The 24571-nt window shown below is 42.4% G+C and overlaps 2 protein-coding genes across 2 annotated transcripts in view; both read left to right on the top strand.

Annotated features, from left to right (window-relative positions):
• LOC309396009 (alpha-tectorin-like) overlaps positions 1-7647 on the top strand; it is a gene marked incomplete at its 5' end in the record, with an annotated part of 57448 nt that extends 49801 nt beyond the window's left edge. The window contains 11 exons of the mRNA XM_081960718.1: positions 1045-1428; positions 1695-1981; positions 3281-3561; positions 3931-4041; positions 4119-4321; positions 4820-4983; positions 5509-5757; positions 5864-6026; positions 6416-6503; positions 6613-6729; positions 6879-7647. Coding sequence (XP_081816844.1) covers positions 1045-1428; positions 1695-1981; positions 3281-3561; positions 3931-4041; positions 4119-4321; positions 4820-4983; positions 5509-5757; positions 5864-6026; positions 6416-6503; positions 6613-6729; positions 6879-6979 — 2148 coding nt within the window. The 3' untranslated portion in view covers positions 6980-7647. The remainder of the gene's footprint in view (positions 1-1044; positions 1429-1694; positions 1982-3280; positions 3562-3930; positions 4042-4118; positions 4322-4819; positions 4984-5508; positions 5758-5863; positions 6027-6415; positions 6504-6612; positions 6730-6878) is intronic.
• Positions 7648-8498: 851 nt separating this feature from the next.
• On the top strand, positions 8499-18911 carry SC5D (sterol-C5-desaturase). Its single transcript, XM_081961122.1, has 7 exons — positions 8499-8655; positions 11126-11242; positions 11710-11927; positions 12732-12864; positions 13153-13253; positions 14382-17508; positions 17583-18911. Exons 3-6 carry the CDS (start codon positions 11718-11720, stop codon positions 14799-14801), a joined length of 864 nt encoding a protein of 287 aa, XP_081817248.1. The 5' UTR covers positions 8499-8655; positions 11126-11242; positions 11710-11717; the 3' UTR covers positions 14802-17508; positions 17583-18911.
• The last annotated feature ends 5660 nt before the right edge of the window (positions 18912-24571 follow it).

Below are 24571 nucleotides of genomic sequence, written 5' to 3'. Positions count from 1 at the left end.
AATGGGTTATTATGTTGAAAATCCAGTATTATTATACATCTGTTGCCCTTTAGAAAAAATACATTTTAAGGTTTTGTTTGGAGAGAATTATATTGACCCAAACTTCTGACAAGAGAGCTTCTGACAAGAGAGCATGTTAGCTATCCACTAAGAAATGCTCTACACAGCCTCCCTCTCCTGGTGAAAAATAAAATTTTCAAGGAGCCAGCTGGTTCCTGCATGGCCCCACTGTGCAGCTAGCTTGATGAATTGCAAAAAGATTTGGTAGTTAGACTACTGTCTGGTTCTTAAAAGAAAAAGAAAACTATTTAGTTCACTTAATTGGTGATTGTTCGTTGTGTATATGAATTGATGTATCATGTTATGTTGTCTAACTAAAAATGCTTTAAGTGAGGTCAGGAAGAACTGTATACTAAAGCAACAGCACAATGGAATGAACATTTATCTCATACCAGCCCTGCAAATCAGCAGCAGACACTTGGCAGTGGAGTTAAAATATAATGTTCTCTGCACAGAAAATGTGTGTGTGTGGGTTTGCATGCATGAATGCTGCTTTCTCTTCAAATAAAAAAAGTCAAGAAATCACAATCATAAAATAAACCAGATATCCAGCTATAAGAAAATATGTTATTGTTGGGCAAGGCAAATAATAAGTGCTCCATTGGAGCAAGAAGCAAAATAAAATAAATGAAATTGCAGCAAAAGAAACACAGAATTTCATGGACAGGTAAAGTCACTGTAGGTCAAGCCCAGCAAGGAGGCACCGAAATGGCATTTAGACAAACGTCAAACCTTTCCAGAGGCACTGAGCCACGAGGATAACTTGGGAAGTACTGTACATTCCTTAGGTCTGCTGATATGACCCACAAGACCACCTCTTGGTAGATGTTTGACATATTTGTCAGCAGAAGGACAGGGCAAGAGCCACAGAGATGGGCTTTGGATCCTTGTTCCATTCTCCAGGGTGTTTGGTGGGTCTTTAGAGGTGTTGCCTTCAACCCTTGGAAGAACTGTTTGCATCTTGTCCTCCCCCCTTTTGTGCAGCCCAAGCAGCTTTTCTGGAACAGTGACTGCACTCGCCGTTGCCGTTGCTTTCGTCGAAACCTGATCCAGTGTGACCCTCGGCAGTGTAAATCCGATGAGGAGTGTGCCCTCCAGAATGGAGTCCGGGGTTGCTTCAGCATGAAGAGCTCCTACTGCATTGCTGCAGGAGGAGGGGTCTTCCGCACGTTTGACGGCGCCTTCCTCCGCTTCCCTGCCAACTGCGCCTTCGTCCTCTCCACTATCTGCCAAAAGCTCCCCGACATCTCCTTCCAGCTCATCATCAATTTTGATAAGTGGACTTATCCCAACTTGACCGTAATTTCACCGGTTTACTTTTATATTAATGAGGAGCAGATTCTTATCAGCGATCGAAATACAATTAAGGTACAGTGTCGAGTCATTAAGAAATTTTTGGACTGGGGTGCAGCCACCTCTGGGAGGGGGGGGGCTGAGGGTGGTCATTAGGCTCCCAATTTTGCCAATCACTTTGCCAATGTTTGAGATGCCAGCAAAAAAAGCAGAATAGGCCACAGAAGGAGGGTTTGGATTATTCATGACTCAAAGCTAGACTTCCAAACTTGGCATTAGAAGGAAATCTACTCTGCTTATGAGCATCTTACAAACTAAAGTATATTTATTCCCACATTTAGGTGAATGGGACATCAGTGAGCATTCCTTTTGTTACTGGTTTGTCAACCAAAATCTACAGCCTGGAAGGTTTCCTGGTCATAGACACGAGCCCGGATATCCAGATCCACTACAATGGGTTCAACATCATCAAAATTGCCATTAGTGAACGCTTGCAAAACAAAGTTTGTGGGCTTTGTGGAAATTTTAATGGAGATCACACTGATGATTATGTCACCCTGCGAGGGAAGCCAGTCGTCAGCAGTGTGTTCCTGGGCCAGAGCTGGAAAACCAATGGCATGCAGAAGAGGTAACGGGCGGGGCCAAGTGAGTGATATGTCCAGAAGAAATTGTTCATTTTGCTAGCTGCATCAGCCACATATTGTCCCATCTGATTTAAAAGTAGTTTGGTTTACATGTGTTTTTAACTAATCACTGCACAGAAAAAGAAGACATCAATGATACTTTGCATAGGCCCATTTGGGAAGATGGGTGGAGACATCAGTGTGAAGAATTGCTGGAAAAAGTTGGTGGTGAGGGGAGTATCTTCTTTATGGCATTTCACTAGCTAATTTTAGCAGCAAACAATTCTGCCAGCTTCTGTTATAGTTTTAGATGGGCACTGAAAGACTCACAGTTGTATTGGTACTCCTGTCTCGCTCTGCCAACTCTACGGGAAAGAAGAAACAGAATCCAGGCCTCTTGCAATAACTAGAAGAATGGGGAGAATCCAATCACTAGTTCCTTTTCCATAAATTGTTTAGGTTTTATTTCTGCTTTCAAAGGCTAGGAAGGATATGTCAAATAGTTATGATGCTCAGTGACCTGAAAAGGCACTTCTGTGTCTGAAGAGCTGACCTTTGGATAGCTGTTAATTGAAAGACAGGAATTGAAAATCCATACATTTAGGGAAGAGTTAAAGCAGCTGATCCACATCGGAATAACTCAAAGCTCACCATGTATCATCTTCAATCAAAACCTTTGCTGTCCTTTCTGTTGAGAGCAGCTAATGGCCAACAGGAATGGATGAAAACCTACTGGTACTAGAAATAATTCCTTACCAGAGGGATGGTGCATGGTAGAGTCTAACCAGGGTGGGCCACTATTTATGGTAAGAACATATAAAATAATGACACTATGATTACACTGATGTTGTGGAAAGTCATGCTTTGTTTGACAATAATTTAGTGAATAAACCAAAGACAGCTGTAATTGTATTTGGAATGACCTCGGGAGATGGAAAAGAACAGCCAGGACAACAAACAGATAAGAGGAACCTTAGCCCTTAGCAGGAAAGATCAGAAATAGTCACCAGTTTCTTGGTTGTAAACACAGCAAGGGAGAAATATGGTTTCGGACTTGTTACGATTGATGTTAGCCTCATGAGGCAGCCAGACAGGGCTCCTTCTGAGACATTTGCTACATCCACATTCCTATTGAATGCTAAACAGCCTCTTACCCAGTCATAGCCCTGGCTATATGTCTCTTAAGATTATTCCCACATACTATTTCCTTGGTGGAGTATAAACCACATACTGTTAAAAATAATGGTTCTACAAACCATTATTGTTATTTTCTCCTGCTTCTCTTTTTGTGTTTATGATTCCAGCTGCAATGAGCTCCAGTATTCACAATATGCTGCTGCTTGCGACAACGTTCAAATCCAAATCCTGCAGAGTGACAGCTACTGCCTTAGGCTCACTGATATGAAAGGTTTCTTCCAGCCTTGTTATGGACTGCTGGACCCATTGCCTTTTTATGAATCATGTTTTCTTGATGGCTGCTACAATCAGAAGAAGTATCAGCTCTGTGGCTCCTTAGCAGCATATGGAGAGGCCTGTCGCTCCTTTGGGATCCTCAGTACAGAGTGGATTGAGAAGGAAAATTGCTGTAAGCAAGCTTGTCTTAGTTTAGTCCTCTTTTAGACAGTTTCTTCATTGCATTCCCTTCAGCAGAGAGTAAAATAATATAAATATGGGCATATTTGGTGTGGAAGAGTCTTCTCCATGGTTTTTACCATGAATGCTTCCTTAATTGCTAGCATAAAAGTTTTCATCCACTGGAGAGACAAAGAAAATGTTTTTTCAGGGGAAGAAGCCTTTGAAGACATGGTAGAAAATATTTCAATACAGGGTGATTACTTTTCTACTTACACTTTACATTCTATCTTTCATGGAAATCTCCTCCGAAAAAAATGAACATAAAATAAATCAGATACCCTTGTCTGTTTCCCACCCCCACCTTTTTATCTTTTTTTAGCAGGAGTGGTTGAAGATCCCTGCATGGGAGCAGATTGTCCCAACAGAACTTGTGATGTGGACAATGATGGAGAACTCTGTGGTTGCATTGAACCTCCTGCCTATGGAAACAGTGAGTGCCCTACAAGCAGATCCTGATGAGAAATGTCCTATGAGGTTTCTGTAGTAACCCTCTTCCTTCTCTCACAGACACACATGATATTCTAGATGCTGAGGTGACCTGCAAAGCTGCCCTAATGGAGGTGTCCATCTCAAAGTGCAAGCTGTTCCAACTGGGCTTTGAAAGGGAAGGTGTCCGCATCAATGACCGCCGTTGTCCTGGCATTGAAGGCGAAGATTTCATCTCGTTCCAGATCAACAACACCAAGGGCAATTGTGGAAACATTGTGCAGGTCAGAATGATTGAGGAACTATGGGTTTATTTCCCCCTTGTGGCACTTGGTTTTTTATCAAAGCTTCTGAATTAGCTTCATTTGCATCTTACAGTGGAAGTAGTTTTCATCTCTGTCAGAACATCATCATAAACATGCAATGTTTCCTCTATGATGAAATGAATAATATGAATAAAAACTTACAATGCCAAAAAAACATCATTGGCAAATTTGGGACTTTGCCATTAGCCCTTTATTTCTTGGGCATGGATGTCTACATGTCTGGCTTCCCTTTCTTTTTAGCTCATAGAAGACATGAAATAATTACATAGTTCTCTCTGGATTAGAGATCTTTTCTTACCTAGTCATCTCAATTCCATTGGATTAGATTAAGAAATGAAGTTTGCAGCATAAATTTGAGACTATAAGCAAGGACAATCCAGGATCTAAGGAAATAACTATATTATTAAGCAGTTTTTCTCCTAAACATGTGCATTTTTTCTCCTCTTCACATTGTAGTCTAACAGCACCCACATTATGTATAAAAACACAGTCTGGATTGAAAGTGCAAACAACACTGGAAATATCATTACTCGAGACAGGACCATCAATGTTGAATTTTCTTGTGCATATGAGCTTGACATTAAAATTTCTTTGGATTCCGTTGTGAGACCAATGCTCAGGTAAGAAAAACAGTGTTGACTCTTAAGGCATTCTGAGGAAATGAAGAATTGGATTAAGGGATTCCATTATCTCATGGATTTTATTTGAAAGTGTGCAACTGGCTGAGATTCTGGGAATTGAAGTCCACAGTTCTGACTAAATGTAAACACCAGTTTTTATTTTAATGAAAAGGACCAATTGCTATAGCCCTTGCTTTATTTATTTCCTTGTAGAATGAAGATCTTTTATTTTCTGAGTTTGATCCAGTTCTTTAAAAATATTTCCCTTACTCTCAATTGTAGCAATAGCATTTGATTTTGCCTGTTTTCTTCTTTAACAAAATGGTGAGATCCAAAATAAATTACTTCCAAGCATTAGAGTGTTGTAAGTTTTGGAAATGTTTTAACTGGATGCTAATTTATATAGAGTTAATATTTTATTACTAACACAAAGTTATTAGTTTTAAATTCTTCAACAGCAGATTTGTCACATTTTTGTTTGGGTGTAATGGTGTTTTTTTTCTCCACCTTGTTCTCTCTTTGTAGTGTCATTAATCTGACTGTACCTACAAAGGAAGGCAGTTTCACTACCAAAATGGCCCTATATAAAAATTCATCCTATAAGCATCCCTACAGGCAAGGAGAAGTTGTGCTAACCACACGTGATGTATTGTACGTTGGTGTCTTTGTGCTGGGGGCAGATTCCACTCACCTCATCCTCACACTGAACAAATGTTATGCAACACCATCACGAGACAGCAATGACAAGCTCAGATACTTCATCATTGAAGAAGGGTGAGCCATTCTTTTTCATTGCCTAGTGTTCAAAATTCCAGAAGAAAAACTTGTCAGTTCTTGGATGTTCTGCTGGAACTAATCAGTGCATTCCTCTTTCTTGCAGTTGTCAGAATATCAAGGATAATACAATTGGAATTGAGGAGAATGGGGTCTCCCTCACCTGCCGTTTTCATGTTACTGTTTTCAAATTCATTGGAGATTATGATGAGGTCCATTTGCATTGTGCAGTCTCGCTTTGTGATTCAGAAAGATACTCATGTAAAATAGTAAGTGGTGCAAACCTCAGATGCAGTTCATGTCAATGTGCTATTTAAGGCTGTCTCAGAGTTGATCAAAAACTTGATTTTTGAAGGACAATATAATCTAAAATTCATGTGCTTCAGATACAACTTTAATGATAGGGATCTGTAACTTCTGCTTTGTAGTTTGGTTAAATATTTGCACGCTGGTGCATTTTAAGACAGGATACTTTTAACCTTGTATATGATTAAGGTACCTATTTTATCCCTTATATATTTGGCTCTATGGTCCCTGGTTCTGTTTATTCTTAAAAATTGCTATTGACAGATCATGCAAAGTACAAAGTATGCTTTCAAACCAACAGAGGTTGTGTACCAAAGAAACATTTCTATCTCTTTCTTTTTGGCTCAATCAGAATTGTCCACAGAATACCCGGAGGGCCAATGATTATTCCAAAGGTCTTAATGAGCAAATCATTTCTGTGGGACCAATCAGAAGAAAACGTAAGTGTGATGTTTCTCCAAGTTTTCATTCAGAAATCTGGATCAATTTTACTGCATGGATGCATGATTAAAACAGATTTTTTTTTTTACTTTGACTGGTGCCTTTTAGGCCTAGACTGGTGTGAAGACAATGGAGGCTGTGAACAGATATGCACAAGCCAGGTGGATGGACCACTCTGTAGCTGTGTAACTGGAACCTTGCAAAAAGATGGCAAGAACTGTCGAGGTGAATGAACCCTTTTTCAAGGACTGATAGAAATTTCCTTAGGCGTTTATATATAGACGACAGAAATGACATGTTTCTGACTGAAGTTTATATTATTTTTAAAACATGCAGCTTGAATGCTCATTGTCTCTTCTACTTTTTTTTTGCAGCAACCAACTCTTCAACTGAGGCTCGAGCCAGGCTGCTTCTGCTCCTTGTCAGCCAGTTGTTCTTATGGTGTAATCTTTCTCAGTCCAGCCCAGCCACATAGTTTATCAAAGTACTGGAATTTGCTGTAACCTCCTAGGTCCTTATAAATATATCCAACTCTGAACCTGAAATCCACGTGACTGTCCAACACCATTTGTAATGACAGATTTTTGTCTGTTACAGCACTGATGTTATTGGCCTCTTTAAATGGCATTAACAATGTTGTAAAAATGTTAACGGCATCACATTCTTCTAAAGTATCAGGAGATCTGCAAGTTGAATATCCAATAGTTGATTGTATGTCGTTCTCTTCTGAGAGTCCACTTTTGTCTTCATATTTACAGAAATCTCTGTATAATCTGAATTATTAAATTTTGCAAGAAACATCTGGGCAGCTTGGCTACTTTCTGAACTTGGGATGGGGAGGGAAAGTAAGAGGCAAGAGTAGCTCTTGGCTGTTCTGGATTTGACATCCTTAAGTTTGCTTCTTTAAGCCATTCATTGCTGAGTTTAAATCGCCCTAGAGCTGTTTCTTTTATTCAGATTTTGATGAATTCTGCCCATCCAACAGTTGATAACCAATATTCTCTTCAGAAGAGTAAAAAAATCGAGATGAAGAAAACTTTTGATGTGCCCTGAAATGTTACGATTACATTATAGCCATCCTTGCGCTTTTTTTTTTTGTATGAACAAATTGTTACTGTTTGAACTTATCTTCTTTCTTCTAGATGTTTGCTGGAGTAATTTTAAAATTAAACACGAGGAACAAGATCTTGTTTCTTGGCAGCCTTCTGTTTCGTGAAGTTCGTTTACATTTGGGACTTGGGGAAAACATCTGTAGTACAGCTAGACATATTTTTTTTCCTTGACATGCCAGTCCAAAAAACCAAAAATTGAATATTCTCTGCTGTAAAGATTTGGAAACACCATAAGCTTGTTGATTGGGGTTTAATAAGCATCCTTTGCTTCCCAGAAGAAAAAAAAATGGGTTGCTTTTTGGTGGGTTTCCGGAAGGGATCAGGGAAGATCTCGCCGAGTCCTATCGATACCAAAACGAGTGCCAACACAATGAAAGATAAAATTTAAGAATTTTGTATCACCACAAAATGCCAAAGATATTGGAGGCAATGTAAAAGCCTCCCTTTTTTCTCTTCGTTTTCTCTCCACCTCCATGGAGCCCAAGAAGGCTCCCTCTCCTCCCCTTTCCCTCAGAGAGCATCCTAACCCACCGAATGAAGGAACCAGTTTACGGGGGAAGTTTCTATGACGGGGAGAGGGCGATACCTATCCCGCCCCACCGCCCACCGGGATCCGCCTGGGGACAGGCGCCCCTAACCCTCCCGCTCTTTTTCTGAGGTAAATAACTCCGCCTCGCCGCCGCTGTGGTAAAAGTAACAGCCAACAACAACGCCGTCACTCTGCCCCTTCCCCCTCCCCCTGAAATCGACCCCTCCCCCCTCGCGGGTATGCGTTTCTGATAGGCTCGCCTCACGCCGACGTCGCGCAGTCCACTCCAAGGCGGGCGTCGCGCGACTCTCGACCGTCGTGTGGCTCGTGAACCTCGCAGCCAATCCCTGCGTCTTTGCCGCCGAAACTCCGCCTCTCCCGCCCGGTGATTGGCGCAGGGGCCTCCCCCATATCACCAGAGGCCAGCCTGGACCTCAGGGCTTTGGAGGAACGAGCGCGTAGCAGTGTCCGAGTAGCTGCGGAGGATGGTGGCGGAGCGGCGGCATCCAGGTGGGGAGAAGCGCGGAGGCGCGTTCCGGGTGGGGGATGGGTGTGTGTGTGTGTGTGGCGGGGGGTAATGACTCGCGCCCATTGGGAAATGGGGTCTCCCTAACCTCGAGCCACCCAGACTGAGGGAAAGGTGGTTGAAGGCGACAAGGGTTTTAAAAACTCGCTTCGTTTTGCCTCCTTGCTACATTTTCCCACCAACCTGCCTTGCAGAACTCGTGGCCGTAAGCAAGATAAGAATGATTATTGCTCTGCATTTTAAAGCCTCTCTTCTTAAAAGGTAAAGGTTCCCCTCGCACATATGTGCTAGTTGTTCCTGACTCTAGGGGGCGGTGCTCATCTCCATTCCAAAGCCGAAGAGCCAGCGCTGTCCGAAGACGTCTCTGTGATCATGTAGCTAAATGCAGAAGGTGCACAGGGCGCTGTTAGCTTCCCATCAAAGATGGTTCCTATTCTTCTACTTGCATTTTCTACGTGCTTTCGAACTGCTAGGTTGGCAGAAGCTGGGACAAGTAATGGGAGCTCACTCCGTTTCGCGGCGCTGGGGATTCGAACCGCCGAACTGCCGACCTTTCTGATTGACAAGCTCAGCGTCTTAGCAAGGTCTTTAAAGGCCAAAGAGCCTTCTTGGTGTTGGGTTTTCCTATTTCAGCTTTTTGTTGTCTTCTCTGAAACCTGGAGACAGCTTGTGTAACAGAATGACAAGAGTGTGGAAGGGACATTTGGAGGTCTTCTAGTCCAACCCCCCGCTCAAGCAGGAGACTCTATGACGTTCCAGACAAATGGTTGTACAATCTCTTCTTGAAAGTTTCCAGGGAGGAAGGAAGGGGAAAAAAACAGAATGAAAGGGTTGGAAAGCATCTTAGAGGTCTTCTAGCCCAACCCCCTGCTCAGGCAGGAGACCCTATGCCATTTCAGACAAGTGTTTGTCCAATCTCTTCTTTAAAAACTTCCAGTATTCGAGCACCCACAACTTCTGGAGACTTTCAAAGCGTGTGTCCCCCCCCCCCCCCAGGATTATTTTACATTGTTAATATTTCCTGGTGGCCTCCTTTCCAGCGGGGCTTGTTCTCTTTTTAAGCAAAGGTATGGCTGGGCAATTCCAGAGGTTCAGCGTTCAGCCCTCGGGGTTCTCCAGCCCATTTTGAAAAAGTACCTAAATCATCTGGTAAGGCTTACTTTAGTTTAGACCGATTTTCCCAATGTTGAGATGTGGGGAGATACTGGTTGTTTGGAGGCATTCAAATGGAGAAGCTGCTTGACGATGAAGAGGGACCCAAATCTTATGGAGGTGCAAGTAAACGTTTTCTTTTAAGGACTTTTTAAAGATAGGTGGACTTCAATTCCCAGAATTCCCCTGCTGATTTAGGAATCCTGGGAGTTGAAACGCACACATCTTAAAAGTTGACAAGCACTACTTTAAATGCAATAATCCCCTTTTACCAACCATAATAAATTTGAGTTTCTAGAACAGCCCCCCCCTCCACCAGGGGGGTCAGTACTGACCTTGATGGGACTATCCAGGTGGTTAATAAGTGGCAGTGGGTCAATAAATGTCTGGCGCCAATAGGTGGTTGAGAAGCAATGAAAGGTTGATTAAGGCCAATTAATCTTTTGATGTCTCTGTAGAGCTTCATGCCAGCTCCTAATCCTAACATGGATGCTTATGAGATAGTATTACCCAGGATTGGTTAACACCACCAGCAACAGCAGTCTTGGGTTATCTTTTATCAGTGTTATTCACAGTACTATTAAAATAATATTTATTAAATTGTTTTCATGTCTTCAGTGTTTGGGGATTGACGGATAATCAGAAAGTTCCTGAAGAGTTTGATGAGATGAAGAGTTGGAGGGGGGTGGGGCTGACTTAGAACTTCACTTTTAAACAAACTTGGACTATTTAGATCCAGGAAGTGCAATCTTATACTCAGAGGTTTTGTCAAGATGTGCATGCCATCATAAATCAATTATTGCTTAAGGTGCTACAATAAATTAAGAGATTTTCCTCTCTCCTCTAACACACCCTCTCTAGAAATCTGTAAGAGTTGAGAAACTACATTGGCCACTTTTTCTCTCTCTCCCTCTCATTTTTCCCCCTTTTCCGCACTTGAGAAGTTTTATTATTTATAGAGCAGTGGTTTTTAGAAACACGCAGGTAGAAAGAAGTGCTACAAATTTCTTTTCTGCTGTAGGTTGATTTTCCATTGATTTGAAAAAGGCAGCTATGGTGAGCGGTGACCTAGATATGTTAGTGTTGATGGGAAAGTCCCTTTTCTCTCTTCCATCCTTAAAGCATGGAGAAGCGGGGTAAAGATTTACTAATAGAAGACTCAGGCCACCCTGTTTTCTCTCACACACCTGTGCTGCTCAGTTCCTTTGCATTAAAGCTTTCTTTTCAACTGTACAAATGAGATTGGAAAACTGCAGTCAACACTTGCCATTCCTGGAATTTCCTGATACACTTTACTTTTAGAGTTTAGACCATCCCCGAAGTGACTGGGAACTGAGGAGGCTCTGAAAACAAGTGATTGATGTCCCTTTCTGAACACTGCTAAGAAAGAGAAGTGCATTCTCCAGGTTATTCATACAGGTAAGCTACTTCATATGGCCCCTTTGAAAATTAATTGCCCACTTCTGTGTTAGATTATTGAAAGATAGAATAGTATAACAAGAGTTGGAAGGGATCTTGAAGGGCTTCTAGTCCAACCCCCTGCTTAGGCAGGAAACCCTACACCACTTCAGATAAATGGATATCCAACATCTTCTAAAAAACTTCCAGAGTTGGAGCATTCACAACTTCTGGAGGCAAGTTGTTCCACTGATTAATTGTTCTAACTGTCAGGAAATTTCTCCTTAGTTCTAAGTTGTTTCTCTCCTTGATTCGTTTCCACCCATTGCTTCTTGTCCCGCCCTCAAGTGCTTTGGAGAATAGTTTGACTCCCTCTTCTTTTTGGCAGCCCCTGAGATACCGAATACTGCTATCATGTGTTAATATGATAACCTTTTGTATTTCTTTGTGTTTGACTTAACACTCTTTCCTTCCTGGTACTCCTGCAGGTGCAGCAATGGATCTTGTCCTGGATTATGCAGATAGTTCTATTTTGACACCTTACGTTTATCCAGCCACCTGGCCAGAAGACAATGCTTTCCGACAGATTATCAGCCTCTCTCTTATAACAAACCTGGGGGCAATTGTCCTATATTTTCTGTTTGCCACTCTCAGCTACTATCTGCTTTTTGATCACAAGTTAATGAAGCACCCCCACTTTTTAGAGGTGAGTGGGGTACAGCAACATGGCAAAGCTGCTGTTTCCTTTAACGTCGTTCATTTACTCACGAGAGATCCTATCGAAAGAAGAACCAGAACCCTCTCATGTTGTGAATTGTGCCGTGCTTAACCCTCTTCTTAAATTTGTGAATGAAAATGTTAGTGCCATAAAGCAGAATGAACACCTAATGAAATAGGAGGGGGGGGGGGTTCTCCATCTGTCTATATGGTACTTTTGGAGACTGGGCACATTTCATCTTTTCTTTCCTCATTTCCTCATTTTATTGAGGAGCTCTTGGCCAGAATTTTGACTGCCTCCCCCTCCCATTTTGGTGTATTGAAGAGGAGGAGGAGGATTCATACATGCATAGAGTTGTCAGGTAATGTAGCATAGTTAACAATAAAGGAGAACTTTATTGCAGATTCAGCCAATAGCTTTAGGGAAGCGCTTTTCTCAGACGTTTGGTGGGGAATGTTTGTTTGTTTGTTTGTTTTATTGGGTTTATATGCCGTCCTTCTCCCAAAGGACTCAGGGCGGCGTACAGCATTAAAAAACACATATTACAAAACTTAAAATTAGAAACAATCCAAGAAACAAACCAAATTAATACAACACTAACATTTTAAAAATTGGATAAAATTAACAGGCCAGGCCGGTCTACACCAGGGATTTCCAACCTTGGAACTATTCCCCAGACATGCTGACAGGGGAATCTGTAAGTTGAAGTCCACAAAACTTCAAAAAGGTGCCAAGATTAGGACTGGGTGGTTTTGAAAGGCCTTTTAACCCATTATTTGCTTTTGTGTTCAGAATCAAGTGCAGCGGGAAATAAAGCACGCCGTCTCGTCTTTGCCTGTCATCAGCATTCCCACCGTGGCCATTTTCTTTGCTGAGGTCAGGGGCTACAGCAAACTCTACAGCAACGTTGGGGATTCTCCCCATGGTAAGCACTCCTGTTTTGCACACTTTCCTGAACTGATCTCCCTGCGGGTACTCCGAGTCGCCTCGGACTCTGATTTAATTTTGGATGTTATTTGGAACCCTGACACTCCTGTCCCTCCCTGGGTTGCTCTTTGATGGTCCAGTTCTTGGATTTGGCACCTGCCTAACTGTTACTAAAGTAGATTCCAGATACAAACATTGTCCAATAGACTTGACAGATGTCTTTGTTCTCATGAGTTGAATCGACTGGAATTCTGCCAGTCCCTAATTTTCTTCCCTCCTTATCTAGGATGGTTTGGCGTGGTTTTCAGCATGTTTTCATTTCTGTTCTTCACCGATATGTGCATTTACTGGATTCATCGGTTTCTCCACCACAAGCTCCTCTATAAGGTAAGGTCAATAATGTCCTTGGGAGACTGTTTCTGGAAGAACAGGGCAGAACCTGGGATGTGCATGAGTGAAGCAGTGTGCTAATCGCTATCGGCAAGAACAAGCAGGAGAGAACTCATGTCTGGATGAATATTCTTAGGTTGGCTAGAGGGAACATTCCAGTGGTTTAATACAACGTTTTCCAAGGTCCCTTCCAGCTCCTTTCTATTCTATTCTATTCTATTTTATTCTATTCTATTCTCTATTCTTCATTCCAATATCTATTCTATTCTGTTCTATATTTCAATATTTATTCTATTCTATTCTTCATTTCAATATTCTATTCTATTCTTCATTCCAGTATCTATTCTATTCTGTTCTACATTTCAATATTTATTCTATTCCATTCTTCATTTCAATATTCTATTCTATATTCTTCATTCCAATATCTGTTCTATTCTATATTTCAATACTTATTCTATTCTTCATTCTAATATCTATTCTGTTCTATTCTATTCTATTCTCAACCTTGGCAACTTTAAAACTCTGTTGGCTTCCATGCTGAACCCATTGAGAAACCCAGGCAGAGCAGACAGGCCAGTTTTTGTAGTTTTTGAATGTGGGTCAGTCCGTTGTGGAACATTTTGTTCCCCAACATGGTTTCTTCCACGGTACTGAACTTAGTTCTGTCCCTTATAAGCGACGGTGGAGAAACATTGGTGAAATTCACAATGCACAAATTGCAAATCGGTTGAGGATTGCCCAAAACAGGCAGTCCTCAACTTACTCGCCATTCGTTTACTGGCCATTCAAAGTTACAAGGGCACTGAAAAAAGTGACTTACGACTGGTCCTCGCACTTAGGACTATTCCAGCATTCCCCAAGTGACGTAATCAAAGTTCAGGTGCTTGGAAACTGGCCTGTTTTTCTGAGGGTTGGGGTGATTTGCTTAACCATGGCAAAAATGAGGGTAAAATCAGGCATGACTCCTTTAACAACCATCTTGGTTAGGAGAGGAAATTCTAGTTGTGGTCATAAGTTGAGGATCCCCTGCAGGCTATTTTTGTAGCTGGTGGAGACCTCGGCCAAATGAAGTGAAAATATTATGATTTCTAACATCTGCTTCTAACGATCTGGTTCTTTCCACAGCGTTTCCACAAACCCCATCATACATGGAAGGTCACAACTCCGTTTGCCAGCCATGCTTTTCACCCGCTGGATGGTTTCCTTCAGAGCATCCCTTATCATGTCTACCCGTTCCTTTTTCCTCTTCACAAAGTGACCTATTTGGGCCTTTATGTCTTCGTCAACGTCTGGTCCATCTCCATTCACGACGGAAACTATTGCGTTCCCAATCTGCTGAAATCTATCGTCAACGGATCTGCCCATCACACGGACCACCACTTGTACTTCGATTACAATTATGGCCAGTACCTCACCCTCTGGGACAGAATCGGGGGCTCCTACAAAAACCCCTCTTCTTTTGAAGGTCAGGGCCCCCACGCATATTTGAAAAAGCTGGCGAACGGCCAGGAGGATAAGAAACTCCCAGGAGCGAAAAATAAATAGCCATCCCTCCCGACGGAAGGATGAGGAACCTCTATGCCTTATGAACTGCGTAGCTGGAAGTCGACCCCGTCTCCATCCATTAGCTTCCAAAATGGAAATATTTGGCACCTAACATTCCAGGATAAGAAGACAGAATATGTGGATTCATATCAGAGCAGTCTCTTGGATGTTGAGCAAGAGAATAGCGTCCATGAACTTCCCCGTGGCCATTAGAATGAATCAGGAAGCGGTCAGGGCTGCTCTGAAGTCCATCCTTGGCGGATGTTTGAAAGCAGCTTCCAGCAACACCTTGTAAGCTGTGGCTATGTAGTCAGCTACGAATGTCTACTGTTACACCAGTATGTTCAATAAGTGTTTGGGTTTGGTTTGAACGAATGGATTCCTTAATTGTTTCCATTGTGTACTTACCATCCTAAAATGCATATTGCAATGCACTTTAGTCCTGCCTTCACAGACTAATCGGTGGGAGGAATTTCTGAAGTCCTGAACCGAAGAGGACACCTTCACAGCAATTACAAAATGAGGTGATGTATGTCAGAGCATCAAAGGAGGCCAAATTGCAACAGAACATGCAAAGCCCAGGTAAGGTTTAGACCAGGTTTTCTAAACTTCGTCAAATTTAAGACATGTGGACTTCCAGTCCCCGAACTCCCCAGCCAGCATACTGTTGACAAGATTGAGAAATTAGAGTATCAAGGTTTCATTGAACGCCTGTTGAATGAGCTGTGAGATAAGGAGAGCTGACATGCTAAGCATGATAAATAAAATAAAAGTTGTTATCTGAATCCGACTTGGCAACTTTGAGACCTGTGGACTTCAACTCCCAGAATTCCCCCTACTGGCTGCCAAGATTGGACACACCTGCTGTAGACTGAGCTGACCTTTGTCGAGGTAGATGCCTTTTAAAATCTTCCATTATTTGACTTTCTTCTTAGAGCTGTACTTTATATGTGTTATTGCTTTGCTCACAAGGTTTCATCTACCATTAAATTCATTTCAGTAAGACTTCTCTAAAAAAACATATTACTTGGGTAGTGTAAATAGCCCTGCTTGGCTGGTCATTATGGGAGCTGGAGTCCAAGCCTGAAACAGATGGAAGAAGATTATTTTAAATCACGGGTGTCAAACTCACGGTGTTGTGTTGCCGTCACATGACATATCGCAACCCTTTGTCCCTTTGCAGAGCTAGGGTAGGCGTGGCCTGTGCGTAACGCATCCGGTCCGCAGGCCGCCAGTTTGACACTCCTGTTAAATCATTGTTTTCCTCTTTCACATGCATTACTTCAAACACTAAAATCATCCCCTATTTACTCTGGGGTGTAAATCCCCTATTTACTCTGGGGTGTAAATCCCATGTTTACTCTGGGGTGTAAATCCCATGTTTGCTCTGACAAACAAACCTTTATCAGAGTAAATATTATTGCTTTGATTAAAAAATGCAAATAATTCAGGAGATAATGTGTTGAAAAAAATTCAGATTTTTTTTTTTAATGTATGTAGGATGTCCAGCCATTTTTTACCCCCTCCCCTCCCCCCCAAAAATTAGACCGTCTGTGAAAATTGTCTTCTCTTTAATAATGTTTTTAAAAGATCAAAAGTAAGTTATGAAATGTAATTATTGAGTGCCTGAAATCAGTGTTCGTAAATTTTAAAAAGTGAAGATGGTATATCTATATATGTGTATATTGTATAGTTGATTTATTTAGTTTATTGGTTCTGATCTGGTGATAAAATCACTAAAATGATTTTTTTTTCTGTGGATAGATTTTAATAAAACGGGCAGAGTGCTGTACTCCAGGGGCATCCAACTTTGACAACTTGAAGACTTTGAGGACTTAACCTCCCAGAATTCCCCAGGTAGCAACTTTAAGACCGATGGACTTCAACTCCCAGAATTCCCCAGCCAGCCATGCTGGCTGGGGAATTCTGGAAGTTGAAGTTCACCGGTCTTAAAGTTGGCATGGTTGGGCACCCCTAGTAAAGGGGTGAAGGCATTCAGCTAGGGACTACAAGAGTCCTACTGTCAGCGTTCCAAATATCATCCAGAATTAAATCAGGGTTCAAGGCAGAGCTTTCCTCAAAGTTCCAATTAATTAAGAGAGACATGTTGGCACGTCTGTGGAAACCCAAATCTAAAAGCTTCCGGGGCTTCCCACCCAGTTGAAAGTTCATGAACTTGCCCCCCTCCCCACCCACAAGTCCATCACATGGTCCAATCTTCCACTGCCAGGCTGGCATTTCCACCCATCCACTTCCGGTCAGGTGCAGAGGTGCAGATACAAAGAATGACCTTGGGCTTCTAGAAAGGAATGTTTTATTTTGACAACAACACATTCAACTCCTTACTATTCCCCCTCCCAATTCCGCACTAATGAAACAGCATAATAAAATAAGAGAGAGAGAGTGGCAGGCCAAAGATCCTAAAAGGAATATGACCGGAGGCCTGACATCTGCCTTTGGCACAAGGCCACTGGATAGCCTGGGCCAGTCACTTTCTCTTAACCCTAAGAAGGAGGCAGTAGCACAAACCGCTTCCAAGCAAACCTCCGGAACTTGTCCAGTTAGTTTCCAAAGAATCAGAATGGAATGGAAGGGGGAAAAACATAAATAACCATACAGCCAGCATCTCAGCTACATGTAACAAGCTGCACTTCCCCGAGTTTGCATGTCAAGTGAAATTCTTCTCTTTGGTGTGGTTCTATGAATGGTCTGTACACCGCCCCGAGTCCCTACGGGGAGAGGGGGCGGTCTATAAATTAAATAAACTATAAACTATTGCAGCTGCCTGCCCTCGGGATATTATTTTTCAATTTTTTCCCCCCTAGCCTACGAGGCTAAGATTTCCTTTGGCATTCCCATTCAAGTGACACGCCCGATCCTGCTTAGTTTCCACAGCCAGAGCAAATCAACTGAAAGGGATCACCTTCCAGCCAGAGTTACTGACAAGGTCTCCAGATCAGTGTTTCTTAGCTTTAAGCCGTGTGGACTTCAGCTCCCAGATTTCCTTGTGCTGACTTGGGAATTCTGGGAGCTGAAGTCCACACATCTTAAAGTTGTTGAGGTTGAGAAACACCGATCTCGTACCTCTCATTATCAAGGGTGCCTGTTGTTCTGTAAGGAATTTTTAGCAAAATACGGTGCCTTGTCATGCACAGCTGAAGCTTTATGGATTGTAACGGGAATTTGGGAGAGCTTTAAGCATGCATTTCTCCTTCCAAACCTCTCACTGTATCATTGCAGAGCCTGGTGGTTATTATGTTTACCAATACATTACATTTCTTAAAATACGCACATTTAACAAAACAAAACAAAAAAAGGAAAAATTATTGAACTCTATTGGCACATGTGCTGAAAAATTAAATGATGAGTGGGTTACCAATTTGTTTTAAAAGTCACAATTTGATTTTGGGAGTTCGATTTTGGAGTTGTTTTATGAATAAACTAATCACTTGGCTTATTTAGGGAATTAAAGCTGAATCAATCGTACTTGTTTTCTGTTTATGGAACCAGAAAGTAATACCCCAAAACTCTTAATTCTAGCAGAATATGCACAGGACTATTTTGAAATAAGTCCATGTTTATTTTGGAAGCGCTACTAAGCCCTCGTGTGTCTACTTTTCAGGATTCCAAATAGCATCCAAATGTAAATCAGTGTCCAAGGCAAAATATTGCGCAAAGTTTCGATTTATTAAGAGAGCCATGTTGGCACATCTGGGAAAATCCGAATCTGAAAGCTTTCAAGTTTTCCCCACCTAGTTGAAAGTTCAAGATCTTTCCCCCACACCCACAAGTCCATCCCATGGTCCAATCTCCCACTGCCGCATTGGCAGTTCCACCCCTCCAGTTCCGGTCAGGTGTAGAGGTACAGAGAAGAAGGCTGACCTTGGCTTTCTAGAAAGAATTTTGTTTTGGCTACACAGTAATTAACTCCGTACAATCCCCCCTTCCATTTTCTCACAATAGATGATGCATGGTAGAATAATAGAAAGTGTGGCAGGCCAAAGATCCAAAAGAAAAGATGGCTGCAGGCCTGATCCTACTTTGATTTTGGGCTGATCTTGGGATGAATCTGGTCACTGGGACTTATAAACCCTGATTTATGGCTTCATACCTTATATGACTCAAGATGCATTTCTGCAAGTTGTAAGGATTTGATGACAGGCACAAAGTAAAAAAAATAATAGGGTACTTCCTCTGCTTGGATTTATAAGCTATAAAGTTGTAGGAGAGAGCCGCCTTCATTTAATAGTGTTTTCGGACTGTAAAGTTAAAAAAAAACCTGCTTGTAAAGAAGAAATGGTATAGGGCAGTGGTGGGCAACCTTTTTTTTCAACTGAGCCAAATCTCGCCAAAACCACGATTGAAATTTACTTTGAGAGCCACATTTTTAAAACCGAAAATACATAGGATGGTACACTGTTTTTAGTTTCAATAAGTTTTTATTGAGAATATTCTGCATGCAAGTATCCACATAGGTCGGGAGGATACAAATAACACAACTAATAAAACCAAAACTTTAGAACAATATTATTTATCGATAACGTTAAATTCCATAAAATTTGCCTTACAATGTAGAGAAAATTACATCCTGACATTGACTGACAAAGTCACAACCACTAATGTGAACATTGGCTTTGCATTTCCTTGGATAGTTTGAGTAAGTCAGGTTTGTATGTTGTTGTTTTTAATTTCATCTCTCTCTCCCACTTTCTTTCTTTTTTTCTTTTTCTTTCTCTCTCTCTCTCTGGCTCTTTGTCTCTCTCTCCCTCCCTCCCCCATCTCTGTCACTCTGTGTGTGTGTGTGTCTGTCTGTCTCTCACTCACTCTGTGTGTGTGTGTGTGTGTGTGTGTCTGTCTCTCCCTCTGTCTCTCTCCCCTCCCTTCCTCTCTCTCTGTCACTCTGTGTATGTGGGTGTGTCTGTCTCTCACTCATTCACTTAATCACTCACTCTGTGTGTGTCTCTCTGTCTGTCTATCTTTCCCTCCCTCCCCCTCTCTGTCTCTCTCTGTCTGTGTGTGTGTGTGTGTCTGTCTGTCAGTCTCTCTCTGATTCCCTCCCTCACTCCCTCTCTCTGTTCCTCTCTCTGTCTGTCTTTCTCACACACACACACACACACACTGTGGTCACCTTGTTGAGTGTTCCAATCACATTTGAAACACTCAACAACTGGCCTGCATTTATGGTATTTTGCAGCATTCTGCAGTCATAGGACCAAAATTGGTTGTCACTCGCCCGGGCTTTTGCAGAAGCTTCCCTCCGAAGCCCGAGAGGAGGGAGGGGAGCGGGCACCAGGCACACAGAAGAGCCGCATTAAAGGGTGTAAAGAGCCGCATGTGGCTCCCGAGCCGCGGGTTGCCCACCACTGGTATAGGGTATGATAATTACAATGCTCATTAAATGCTGGGCTGGCTTCTCCATTCTCAGCCATGGAAAATTACTGGGCGACTGGTTTTTCCTTCTCTTTTTTCAACCCAACCTACCTAACAGGTTTTTTGCAGGGGCGGGAAGCGTGGGAGAAGGTGAGGAGTTGAAGGAAAGAGAAGTAATTAAGTCCAACCACTAAATAAATAAATGAAATAAAAATGAGATCAAAGAAGCGAAAGAGAGCTAGAGAGAAACATTATTATACCCCCCACGGCAGAGCAGAGGAATTTGCTTGAGATTTAAAACATCCTCTGGGCCTTCAGGGGAGATTACACTTGACGGGAAGAAAATCCTCGTTTCTTGTCTCTAAAATAGGAGAGCAATTAGGTCTTGTTTCACTTTAAAAAGTCCACAGCAACTGGTGTCACATTTCGGAAAAGGGTGTACTAGAGCAAGTCGATTGCTGGACGTTGGTGGAATGAGACAAGCTTCTGTGCTTTTTGCTCCTTCAGAACTAGACTCCACTGGAAGTGGTTGGTTCACTAACAGAGAAGGCACCCCACCTTCCAGTTTTAATTTTTTTGTAATTTTAATCCATTTTACAATTACAAGTGTTGTTATATGTTGTTCTCTCTTGATGCAAGCCATTCAGAGCATTGGTGGGATACGACCAGTACGCCCCGGTACAGGTGTACCGGTGTCTGCTGGGAGGACCAGGTACCGTTCTGGTACGGTGCTCTAGAGGGCCCGCCCGTCCATCCTCCTTACCGGTATTTGAACCAATTGGGGCTTCCGCACACACGCATAGATCGTATGGTGCCTGCGTAACGCTCCGCCGAGCAGCTGGAGCGTCGCGGAGGCGTTGCAGGAGGTAAGGATGCATGCGCGCACTGCTCGCGTTCATGTGGACGTCGGGCTCCGTTGCACTGTACCGGTTGCACCAAGATCCGGAACCCACCACTGATTCAGAGTCACCTGAACCAGAAGATGGGCAGGAAATAAATTGGATGGATGGGTGGGTGGATGCATGGATATATAGGATGGATATAGAGATACATGATAGATACAAAGTCAGATAGATTAGGACAGGGATGTCCAAACTTGGGAACTTTAAGACTTGTGGACTTCAACTCCCAGAATTCGGCTGGGGAATTCTGGGAGTTGAAGTCCACAAGTCTTAAAGTTGCCAGGTTTGGACACCCCTGGGATAGGACCTTTGCGGCTCTTTGAGTGTTTAAGGTTGCCGACCCCTGATCATCGTTTTTCATACGTACGGCTGTTGGCATCCCCATGTTCCCATGATCAAAATTCAGACCTTTGGCACCGAACTTGTATTTATGACAGTTGCAGCATCCTGAGCTATTAATTGGGGAAGCCAATTAATAACTGTGTTAGCTAACTTAACAACTGTGGTGATTCACTGAACAACAGTGGCAACGAAAAAACGAGACAAACATTCACTTCACAGCTGTCTCACTTGCAACAGAAATTGTGGTCATAAGTCAAAGACTAACTAATGAGTAAGGTAAAGGTTCCTCTTGCATGTATGTGCTACTCATTCCCGACTGTAGGGGGCGGTGCTCATCTCCATTTCAAAGCCAAAGAGCCAGCACTGTCCAAAGACATCTCCGTGGCCATGTGGCTGGCATGACTAAACGTCGAAGGCGCACAGAATGCTGTTACCTTCCCACCAAAGGTGGTCCTTATTTTTCTACTTGCATTTTTACGTGCTAACAAACTGCGAGGTTGGCAGAAGCTGGGACAAGTAATGGGAGCTCACTCTGTTACACAGCACTAGGGATTCAAACCGCTGAACCTTTCTCATCAACAAGCTCAGCATCTTAGCCACTGAGCCACTGCGTCCCTTTTCCCCACTCAATAACTGTATTGAGTAGGAATAAGCGTATAGGCAGATCCTCTTCATGCCAATTTTTCAGTCTTATCTCCCACAAAGCGGGGAGAGGATGAGATTCAAAAAATGTCTTACGAAGCTGAGCTGAAATTTTAAACGTCTGACCACATGGTGGAGCCTTTGCACAGACCAGAATTTTTTCAGTGGAAAAATCAAAAATGCATTGGTGGTGTGTGTGTCTGTGTGTTATTTTTTCCCCTGATCCTCCCCATCTCCAAAAGAAACATAGTGAAGGGCTTCCTATTTTTAATATTTTAAAAAACTGCCAATCAAATGCAATTCAACTGTTTGTTTGCTTTTTGTTAAAAAGGGAGACCTCTAAAGGACTAAAAACTCGACACCATGCAGGAGAGGTTTTTTTTTTTAAAGTTAAAGTTTATTGTAATATAAAACACAAATGAAAATACAAATTGGAAGGGAAAAGGGAGAAAAGGTTAAAAAAAGTAAACCCCCAGTCACTTCCATCTCTTTTTGATACAGTAGTATACAAAATATACTAAAATATACAAAATAAAGTATAGATAAAGGTAAATGTTCCCCTCGCACATATGTGCTAGTCGTTCCCGACTCTAGGGGGCGGTGCTCATCTCTGTTAAAAAGCCGAAGAGCCAGCGCTGTCCGATGACGTCTCCGTGGTCATGTGGCTGGCATGACTCAATGCCAAAGGCACATGGAATGTTGCTACCTTCCCACCAATGGTGGTTCCTATTTTTCTACTTGCACTTTTTATGTGTTTTCGAACTGCTAGGTTGGCAGAAGCTGGGACAAGTAACGGGAGCTCATTCCGTTACGCGGTGCTAGGGATTCAAACTACCAAACTGCCAACCTTCCTGATCGACAAGCTCAGCGTCTTGGCCACTGAGCCACCGCGTCCCTTTGAAATAAAGTATACAAAGTAGTATACAAAATATAGGAAGGGGAAAAGCATCCTGGAATTAAGGAGCAACTTCCTAACAGTGAGAACAATGAACCAGTGGAACAGGAGTTGCCTTCAGAGGGTTTTTCTCCATTTCCAAAAAGTACGTTGTTTGAAGAGGCTGCATTGCAGTATAGGGGTGATTTGCTGCCTAGGAGACTGTCTGAAGAATCAGCAACCGTTTATTTATCCTGCCGGCGGATGACCTTGTGCTTTTATGGACACACTCATTTTTGTTGAAATGCGGAAGGTCTCCAGCACGTGTAATACGAACTCCGATAGCTGTTTGCAGATTAATTTGGGATCAATGGCGGAGGTCAGAGGCCAAACAAGGATAAGTAATTGACATGAAGAGAATAAATGATGCCCTTTCCTTGGGCTATTTATGGATGGCCTGGTCTCTTTTTTCTTAATTTATGGATCCGTAAGAACTGTCAAGGATGTTGTGGGAAGCCCTGCCTTTGGCTGCGCCTTGCAATTCAACAAGAATTTGGTAGAGTCCTTTTATAGAATAGAGTAGAGTAGAGTAGAATAGAATAGAAAATGGAATGTGGAATAGAATAGAATTTTGTTTTCTGCAGATAATTTTAGAATATAATAAAATAACAGAGTTGGTAGAGACCTTGGAGGTTTTCTAGTCCAACCCCATGCTCAGGCAGGAAACCCTACACCACTTCAGACAAATGGTTATCCAGCATCTTCTTAAAAACTTCCAGTGTTTGAGCTTTTACAAGTTCTGGAGGCAAGCTGTTCCACTGATTAATTGTTCTCACTGTCAGTAAATTTCTCCACAGTTCTAAGTTGCTTATCTCCTTGATTGGTTTCCACTCATTGCTTCTTGTTCTGCCCTCAGGTGCCTTGGAGAATAGCTTGACTCCCTCTTCTTTGGAGCAGCCCCTTAGACATTGGAACACTGCTATCATGTCTCCCCCTAGTCCTTCTTTTCATTAAACTAGACATACCCATTTCCTGCAACCGTGCTTGATATGTTTTAGCCTCCAGTCCCCTAATCCTCTTTGTTGCTGTTCTCTGCACTCTTTCTAGAGTCTCAACATCTCTTTTACATCATGGCGACCAAAACTGGATGTTGAATTCCAAGTGTGGCCTTACCAAGGCCTTATAAAGTGATATTAACACTTTCGAAGGCATCAGTCAAAGAGTTGTGCCAGCTGCAAGAAAGCAGCTGCTACAAAACTAGAGTCTCCCTTATTTTCAGCTGTTAACGTCAAAAAGAAAAAAAAATAGCCCATAAGACCTTTTACAGGTAATCCTCATCTTACAACAGTTCAATTTAGTGACCCTTCAAAGTTAGAACGGCATGGGGAAAAGGGATTTGCGACAGCTTTTCACACCTATGATCCTTGCAGCGTCCCCCTGATCATATGATCAAAATTCAGACACTTGACAACGGACTCATGACGGTTGCAGGTTTGCCCTTCTGCGACCTTCCGAAAAGCAAATCTCACGGGGGAACCCAGCTTCAATGAACTACCCGTGTCCCTAATGTAACAACTTGCAGTGATTCACAATGATTGTGGCCAGAAAAGTGGTAAAATGGGGCAAAACACACTTAACAA

This window comes from Natrix helvetica (assembly GCF_964273705.1).
Source record: "Natrix helvetica genome assembly, chromosome: 8".
In the NCBI taxonomy this organism is placed as follows: Eukaryota; Metazoa; Chordata; class Lepidosauria; order Squamata; family Natricidae; genus Natrix; species Natrix helvetica.
Note: the sequence above shows the minus strand (reverse complement) of the source record. Positions and strands in the feature narration are given on the sequence as shown.